The sequence below is a fragment of the Perissodus microlepis genome, chromosome 19 (assembly GCF_051167445.1).
Source record: "Perissodus microlepis isolate ML-2025 ecotype Zambia chromosome 19, ASM5116744v1, whole genome shotgun sequence".
In the NCBI taxonomy this organism is placed as follows: Eukaryota; Metazoa; Chordata; class Actinopteri; order Cichliformes; family Cichlidae; genus Perissodus; species Perissodus microlepis.
In genome coordinates this window covers 17,580,954-17,589,998 of record NC_140479.1, presented here as the reverse complement: position 1 = coordinate 17,589,998, position 9,045 = coordinate 17,580,954, and the positions used below count along the sequence as shown (strand labels likewise).

The window sequence follows — 9,045 nt, the reverse complement described above, 5'->3', positions numbered from 1 at the left end:
CATAGCAGATGATCTGACTTATCTTAGCAGAAAGAGCACAGGTGTCAACAATGACAGTTTCTCAGATACATGGAATTCAGTCTTCATTTACTGTAATATTTGTTTGTCTCAAGAGAAACTGAAATACACTCCACCCAAGTTCAATGTGAAAAGAGCTGTATTCAGAGAAATTCTGGTGTATTCCCTTGCTATAAATGAACGATACGATACGATACGATACGATACGATACGATGCGATACGATACGATGCGATGCGATGCGATGCGATACGATACGATACGATACGATGCGATGCGATGCGATACGATGCGATACGATACGATACGATGCGATGCGATGCGATACTTTATTGCCCGCTTGGGAAAATTTCTCATGGACTCAAGTGCTTTCACAGAAGCTGTTTATTTATATTTTTTTACCTGGATCAATGCACACATGCACACTCACACAGAAACAGTTTTAAAATCCTACATATGTGCGTCCACTCACTTGTGTCATCCGGGTCCCTTCAGCGTCACTGCTGAACTGTTTCTCTTTCTGGCATATCAAAGGGACAACATTCCTGATTTCAAACACAAAGCCACATCCTGTAAATTACTTTTGCAGGAGTGCTTAAGCCTCTTTTGAATCATGAAAGAAAACAAAAGCAGTGAAGTTAAAAATATCCTGTTCAAGATAATGCATGCATCTGTGCTTCAGACAGACTCAAAATCACTGCCTGCTCACTTTCTTAATATGAGTTTCAAGTACCTGTAGCAGATTGCTTCAAAAACATCTCTGTTTTAAAACACAACTTGTTAAACAAAGCAATTCAATTTTAACTCCTACACTTTAAGTATATTAGATCAAGCGCTCAAGTACCATAATTTCTACACATATCTAAAGGCAATGTCAGACCCAGGTTGAGCAATGAGGCAGCATTGCCTGAAATGGAAAACCTCAATTTCTGCCTCGTGCATTTAGTCTTGTTATATGACCATAAGTGTAATTCCAGTCAGTGACATGAGAGAGGGGCCCTCTCTCTGCCCTCCATACCACAGACTGGTGGGAGACGCCAAGCCAACACACAGGAGGGAGGAAGGGGGCAGTAAAAGGGAATTTTAATGTACACGCTTTATACCACACACGTTTGTGTGCACGCACACACACACGCACACACACACACAAAAGTGCATATGTCACACATACAATTTAAGCTTTCTGCTGACACTCTCACTCAGAGGGATTTTTGAAAAGTAAGCAAGCGTGGCATCTGTGTCTGGCTTAAGTGATCTTTTGAGTGTGAAACACTGACACCGGAGGATTTAGGATGTCAAGATGACTGCAAAAAAAGTGCATCACAAGTAACAGTAGAAGCATTTACACTTAACTAGGCGCAAAGGTATCAAACTACCATGATGTGCAAAAAAATATATATGCAACTGATTTTGCTGTATAATCTGCTTTCTGCTGCTCATCCATATCTTTGGCGTGATGGTTCAACGAAATCTGCATTAAAAGCATCACATTTTGTGCTCTGGCTATACCTTCCGTTAGGCAGGCTTGTAAAGCACAGATGAAGCGGTTTGCATAAGGTAGTGATTTCATTATGCACCAGTTGCTCAAATTATCATTTGGAACAAAAACATGAGTACAATGTGTACAATGTGAGAAAGAGGTCATAATTAGCACTGTAGAATGAAAATATACTGAGGCAATAAAACCACAACCTGTCGTTTTCTCACTTTGCTCCGACAGCGTGTTAATTAATGAGCTTTGGAGGAACAAGCAGGCTGATCTCCCTGTTTACTAATCAGCTTTTCTGTATCACCTCCTGCAGCCACCTTGCCAACCCCACGCTGGTCCTCCAAGAGACTAAGCTGACACGGTCAGGTGGTCTTGCTACTATGTTTTGGAAAATCAGCTCAGCGCAGAGGTCAGATCCTCATCATCATGATGTTTGTTTACATTCTCACACCGGGCCACCAGGGACAGACAGTGGCCATTTAAAATTAAACCATGGGAAGAGACAGAGTTATATAGCACAGAAAGAGAAAGTGAGACAGGAGAAGACGCTTTCCCCAATCTGCAATGAAGTCTGCGGCACTGTTGACTGTACTGGGCCTTTCTGGCAATCTGATGCAGATTTAGCTGCACCCTAGGTATTCTAAGATTCATACCAACTTAAACATTGAATTTTAAATTATAACTGGGGATCATGCTGGCTTCACATTGTTTCTCTTTCTGAATCCATGTTTCCTGTACAATATCATTCCTGGTTAATTTAAAAGCCACACAGTCAAGAAATAATAACTCACTGGTAAAAGCAGAGCTCTTGCCCATAATTGCACCACTAATACCTTCCAGTGAGACTTTGGTCTAACACTGATGTCTGCAGATAAAAGGCATCAATAATCAGCGAGAAAGGAGCTCCTAGTTTGAACAGGAACATGACTCCACCCCAAACTGCAAATCCTCCCTTTCCAAATCCAAAAGGAATTTAAAAAAAAAAATACATCTCAAGGATTAACACTGAGTTTCCTGAAGAAAAGCATTTAGTTCTTTTTGCTATTTTCTCTTTTCGGTTTCCGTCTAGTTGGTTCGATTAGGCCTAAAATAAAGAAGCAATTCATATAATACCATTCTGTTTGTCATCCTTTAAAATGTGATTCCAAAATCTGCCCACACTAATCTAATGTCTAATGGACTGCAGCTCCATTGTGCCTCTCGGTGGTTACAAACATGTAATACAATTTACACACGCATACAGCTGTTCAAAAAAACCCCTCCCACTTCCCAGATGCCCATTCGTTGCTGTTTTCACCCAGCTTTCAAAATAAAAGCCCTAATCCAGTCAAGCGAATCGCGTAATAAAAATACTGTGATACCTTAGTTTTTACTAGGCTGGATTTTACCTCAATGTATTTGTTTTATTTTGTTGTTGTTGTTTTTAGTTTATTTGTTTTATTTTTCATACGACCTGCCTACATATGACCAGATGAAGCCACGGCTATTTCATGTTTTCCCATTTCCAAAGTTATGTGACTAAAATAGATTTATTCAAAACTTTTTATTTTTAAAAGAAACGTCACTTTCAAAATGTATGTTTATTTTGAAGATTTCCAGCGGAAGTGCTTAATTGCCCACGTATTCTTGTGCCAAGCGCCAGTGACAAATTAAGAATCAGACTGCTTGAAGCGGCGGGGTCTTTCTCAGTCTTCCGCCCAGTCAGTAACTGAAGAAACATCATCCCACAGCTGCGAGATGAGGCTGCTGTCACTCCTGCTTACTGTGTCATTAACGCTGGCACTTGCTTATTATATTTACATCCCGCTGCCTGATGCCATTCAGCAGCCGTGGAAGTTGATGATACTGGATGCCTATTTAAGGACAGCATTTCATGTGGTAAGAGAGTAGATATTTTCACTAGGAAGAAAATCTGGTGCACGTACGCCATCAAAAAGAGACGAATGAGAAGGATCGCATTAGACAGAATCTTGACTTTTCTATGTGCAAAGTTTTAATTAAATGTGTTATTACAGGTTGGCTGCATGCACTGTATCTTTGAAAAGCTTGCATTATTAAAAACATGCTCTGAACAAAACACACTCAAACACAGACTTGGACTTTGAACCTTGTGTTTATTTAGAGGGAAAAAAAACAAGGTGCCATCTTTCTTTGCTAGAATATGATGTTTGGTGTTGATATTCAGTGTAACAGTGCAAAATGATATGCTGCTGAAATAAATACGGATGTCATGGATTCAAGGTATCTATAGTCCAGTTTTTAGTTTTACTGGATGACCAGATATCCAGAGGTCTTTTCATGCTTGTGTCATGAAATCTGATTTCACAGCAGGGTTGAAATGCACCAAGTCTGTGAAAGAGCTCATTTAGTAATCCCACTGTGTGATTTCAACAGTTATTGAGATTTTTATTTTGGGGCTGTGAGAGGATCATGAACTTTACACCCTCACCTGTGTTCTACATTTTGAAAGTGGCAGACGATAGATGGCTAGAAACTATCCGTTAATTATTAGCACGCTGGCCTAGACTAATCCTCAGAGCGAGAGTTTTACTAAAAATCTGGATTTATTGTGTTATTTTTGTGTTATTTTAAGATTTAAAACAGTCATTAGCATCTAGTTTGAGGACACTGTTTAAGAAAACGTCACTAATATTAATTTTGCATTGCTTCATTGTTTCTACAGCAGATGTTATGCACAAGAACGTGCTCAAGTGTGACTGATATTGTTAAATAGTTTTAAAACCCACTAGTGAACAGTGTGCTGATGCATAACAGAAACTGACTTTATTCTTCATTAGAGTGAAAATGTGATATCTGCACATGTGACAGTGCAACAGTGTCTTCAGCACTGCTGTTGTGACACTCTGAGTGAGGGAAAGGGCAGACATATCAGTAATGCATAGTGTAGGAGGAGAAAGGTGACTGTGAGAAATTGTGTCTCAAAATCCTGCCAAGAGATGACTACATTTTTGCCTTTTGCCAAATTCCCTATGACTTTCTGTTGTTTCCACTAATTTCCTTTCAATCTATGTATTAAATTCTTAATGTGTCACCTGAAACAAACAAGTACCAATCAAGGGGTTTGAGCCGGAGTTTGGTTTACTCTTGTCTTCAGGCCTCTTTGAAGCAATGGCTGGGATTTGACCATCACACTAGATCTTTCAGGCAGTTCACATTTGGCTTTGAAGGGATATTAAAGGAATTTCTGAGTACTGAGTCCAGTGCAGGGGCCGTTCCAGGTGTGAAGGTCAGTGACATCTCTTTCGCTGGCATCCCAGTGCGAGTTTACGAGCCCCCAGCTGGAGGGGAGGGTCATCTGAGGAGAGGGTTGATGTATTTCCACGGAGGTGGCTGGGCCCTCGGCACCACCAGTGAGTCTCTAACTGCTTTCTCTAGTTAGAAATAAAAATAATATGCCTACTTTAAAAAGAATCATAGACTTTGAGACATTACTTGTGATAATTACAGCTATCTTTGCTTTTTAGGTGCAAAGTTTCTTAAGTGTCAATAACACAATAGGCATATATCTAACCTTATCAATCTGTTTTCATCTATATACTGCAGTCTTTTATCTTTAACTGCCTTGAAATAAAAGATTTTTGTCCAGATCAAGCAGAGGAGTTTATATAGTGTTTGAGCTTGTACAGATGTTTTTTACCCCACGTTTAAATTTCAGTTTGCATAATCCCTGAACGTCTTCTTTTCTATCCTTCTCTGTCTCTCACTCTTTCAATTCCTCAGAGAAGGGGCCATATGATATTATCAACCGAATGGTGTCAGATGAGCTGAATACTGTTGTGGTCTCTGTTGAGTAAGTGTGTTTCCTCTTGCAAAACTGTAGTCTCCATTCACAACATCAGCGGAGTGTCCCTTTAATTATATACTCCAAAGCTTTCTAAACCTCTAGTAAATTACATCTGAACCCTCTGTGTGTGTAGGTATCGTCTGTATCCAGATGTGCACTTTCCAGTGCCATATTTAGACTGTCTTGCTGCTGCCAAACACTTCTTGTCTCCAGAGGTTCTTGCCAAGTATTCTATTGACCCAGATCGTGTGGCTGTGGCAGGTGACAGCGCTGGAGGAAACCTTGCTGCTGCAGTTGCTCAGGAGGTAAAGGCAGAGGCTATTTTCTGCATGCATGCGACAATTCGTATATCAAGCTCAAATGCCAAATGTTTTAATTCATAAAATGCCTTCCACGACTGCTAGTATAATGCTCTGGATCATGACATATATCCTGATTTCTTTGTTTTTCCATATTTGTCATTCTTAGATGTTTTAAGTGATCAGACAGTTTTTAATACTAGACAAAAATAACCCAAGGTAATACAAAATGCAGTTTATGAATCATGATTTTAATTTATTAAGGGAAAAAGTTGCTGTGGAGGAATTTTGTCTCACTCTTCTTTGCAGCATTGTTTTAATCCAGCCGTTTTGAATGGTTTTCAAACATGAGCAGCCTGATTAAGTTCATGCCAAAGCGTCTCAATTGGATTTAAGGCGACCAGGCCGATGCCAAACCTTAATTTTTTGAGCCATTCAGAGGTGAACTTGCTGGTGTGTTCAAGATCATTGTCATGCTGTAAATCTAAGTGAACTTGAGCTTCAGTGCACAAACTGATAGCCAGACATTCTCCTGGCAGAGAACAGAATTCATGGTTCCATCAGTTATGGCAGTCATCCAGGTCCTGAAGCAGCAAAGCAGCCTTTTTGCTCAGTGTTATTGTTGAATCATGAACTCTGACCTTAACTGAGACAAGTGAGGCTCGCAGGGCATTGGATGTTATTTTGTGACCTCCTGAATGAGTTGTCGATACACTATTCGAGTAATTTTGGTAAGCTGTCCACTCCTTTTAAGGCTCACCATTAATTGAACTCAGCTTTCTATAAAAAGTTATCCATGATATTTAATTAATTATTTAACAAGGGAGGAGCATTGGTTTTTCACAAAGAACTAGTTGAAAACAGGATGTGGGCACATGCTATTTCACAGCACTGTAAATTAGTTGCATTGCAAAGCTATCTTTACAAAGCTGTTATTTCCACACCATGTTTTGTCTTTCTCCCCTCACCGCAAACTGTTGCAGCAGATGGCCGCCCCTCTCTGAGTCTGGTTCAGCTGAAGGTTCCTTTCTGTTAAAAGGGAGTTTTTCCTTCCCACTGTCGCCAAAGTGCTTGGTCACAGGGGGTCATATGATTGTTGTTTTTTTTCCTGTATGTATTATTGTAGGGTCTACCTTACAATATAAAGTGCCTTGAGGCGAATGTATAAACAAAATGAATTGAATTGAACTAACTGGCTCTAATATGCAACATATGACAAAAAAAAGTCCAACACCACATTGTTGTTGGTTGTAATTTAGAGTTGAAAGAAAAAAGAAAAACACACATTCATCTTGCTGTAAGGAAAAGGAAAGAACCAACCATTTGACATCACCACACAGTCTGCATTGCAATGTACACAGCCATTACTCATATTGTGTGTTTGTTTTTTCAGATTTCTGTAGATGACAGCATGAGTGTGAAATTCAGTGTCCAAGCTTTGATCTATCCAGTGCTCCAGGCTTTGGATTTCAATACACCCTCCTATTTGCAGAACCAATATATCCCCGTCCTTTACCGGACCAGCATGATCCAGTTCTGGCTGCAGTATCTGAACATTGACCTCTCTCTTATGCCCGAGTTTTTAGTGAACAACCACAGCGCTTTGCAACACTCTTCACTCACCCCAGAGCTGAGGTCAAGACTTGACTGGAATGTGCTACTTACTCAGAAGTACAAGAAGAACTACAAGCCTGTTATTATGGAAAAGGGATCTGAGGGGTTTCTGAAGAAGGTGCCAGGCCTGCTTGATGTGCGAGCAGTACCACTGCTGGCTGGGCCAGAAGTGTTGGCAAAATGCCCTCGTGCATATATTCTAACATGTGAGCATGACGTGTTGAGGGATGATGGGCTGATGTATGCCCGCCGCTTACAGGATGCAGGGGTCGCTGTTACCAGCGACCACTATGAGGATGGCTTCCATGGATGTTTCAGTTTAACATCCTGGCCACTTGAATTTGACGTTGGGAAGAGGGCACTCAGGGGTTACCTCAACTGGCTGCAGAACAACCTGTAGAAGTGTGTATGTGTGTTTTTGCAAGTGAGTAATGGTTGGAAGCCCTTTTCTTTGTGAATCACAGGCTTGGCTGAAGGCCTAGTAAATGTACCCTTTGTTTAAAAATCTGACATCTAAGCTCAGGGCCCTTGTGTACCTGCACACGCTCAATACATGTGAAGGTTTTGTGATACGTAGAACCAGTCTAATCTGCAGGCAACATCAGCATAGCTAACACTGTGACCAACTAATAAAGATACTTTATAAAGTCATTAAGTGCTTTGACAGCCAATAGCTTTGCTTAAATGGATTCGTTCATCGCCTGTTCCCAATACGAAGGATCGTGCATGTGCTGTTTTGTAGCAACACAAAAAACACATGAGTAATAAATGTCACAAGACCTTTTTAATTTATACTCCACTATTAAAACAAAAGCATCACAAGTTAGGTCCCAAAGTCGAAAACAATCATTTGAATTGTGGTGTTTTTTTCCCCTCTCACTAAAAACAGCTGAGGTCAGGTCAGCAGTTTCAGCAGTGCTCAGTATTTTACCCTGTTGGCTGGTATACAGTAGATCTTCCGCTTTTATTCATATTGAAGTTGCTCAATGACTATCAAAGTGACTGCCGTGAATTTTTAAACTGTCATGCACCCCAAAGGATAAAAATTAGTCTGGCAATTTTATGGGGTTTACTTTTTGGGTTTTGAATGAACTGTCTCCTTAAATATTAATATTTAAGGTATTTTGTATAGACGGTCATGTTCCCCTCACAATACTTTATAATAACAATGCTATATTTAGATTTTGTATCATCACCATAACAAAATAAATTTGTAGAATCCTACAAGTTTTGGGTCAGATACCTGCAAAGCTAACAAAGTTCTAGCCTCAGTTGTATTTTATACCAAATTTGAAATCTGAGCATTTCACTGTGTTCATCTGAAGAATGAATCTGATCTGATCGTGCATATTTGCCTGCTTGCATAGTATTAAGTTCAAAGCAAAGCTGTATCTAAGTAGCAAGGTATTCAGTAGGTATTTACTGCCTTTCTTGAGTTCAGCTTGCACCATAAGAACACAATGTCTAACATGTTCTGGCTCTTGACAATCGCTAACAAAATGCACATTTCCTTTTAGTCTGATGACTGTTTATTTTTATCTTCCTGTATTTTTATAGTAATTCACTGGTTTTATATAAATGACTGAAAGATATTTTGTTTGCCTGTCAGAAGCAGTTAACCGAAAGCAGCTGCATGTATGCCAGGTGCAGGGATAGCATCACGATCCTGACCAGATTGTTGTATATAAAATGCATTTGCAGGCTTCGAGTTCCAATTTTCTCCTTCTTTTAAACCTTTTTTCTTTTTTAAATGAAGGCTCACAGCTACAGCATACATCATCAGCCTGTGATGCGCAATAAATACAGTATGATTTTGGTGCA

The 9,045-nt window shown here is 39.8% G+C and overlaps 1 protein-coding gene across 1 annotated transcript; it reads left to right on the top strand.

Annotated features, from left to right (window-relative positions):
- The first annotated feature begins 292 nt into the window (after positions 1-292).
- nceh1a (neutral cholesterol ester hydrolase 1a) lies at positions 293-9,045 on the top strand. Its single transcript, XM_084915823.1, has 5 exons — positions 293-3,384; positions 4,622-4,877; positions 5,248-5,317; positions 5,445-5,616; positions 7,004-9,045. Exons 1-5 carry the CDS (start codon positions 3,244-3,246, stop codon positions 7,622-7,624), a joined length of 1,260 nt encoding a protein of 419 aa, XP_084771949.1. The 5' UTR covers positions 293-3,243; the 3' UTR covers positions 7,625-9,045.

What these genes read in the sequence shown, in the direction of transcription:
- nceh1a (XM_084915823.1), top strand. Translation starts at nt 3,244, where the DNA reads ATGAGGCTGCTGTCACTCCTGCTTACTGTGTCATTAACGCTGGCACTT. An exon ending in CTGGGCCCTCGGCACCACCA is followed by an intron (nt 4,878 to 5,247) that starts GTGAGTCTCTAA and finishes TCAATTCCTCAG; the next exon opens with AGAAGGGGCCATATGATATT. An exon ending in CTGCTGCAGTTGCTCAGGAG is followed by an intron (nt 5,617 to 7,003) that starts GTAAAGGCAGAG and finishes TTGTTTTTTCAG; the next exon opens with ATTTCTGTAGATGACAGCAT.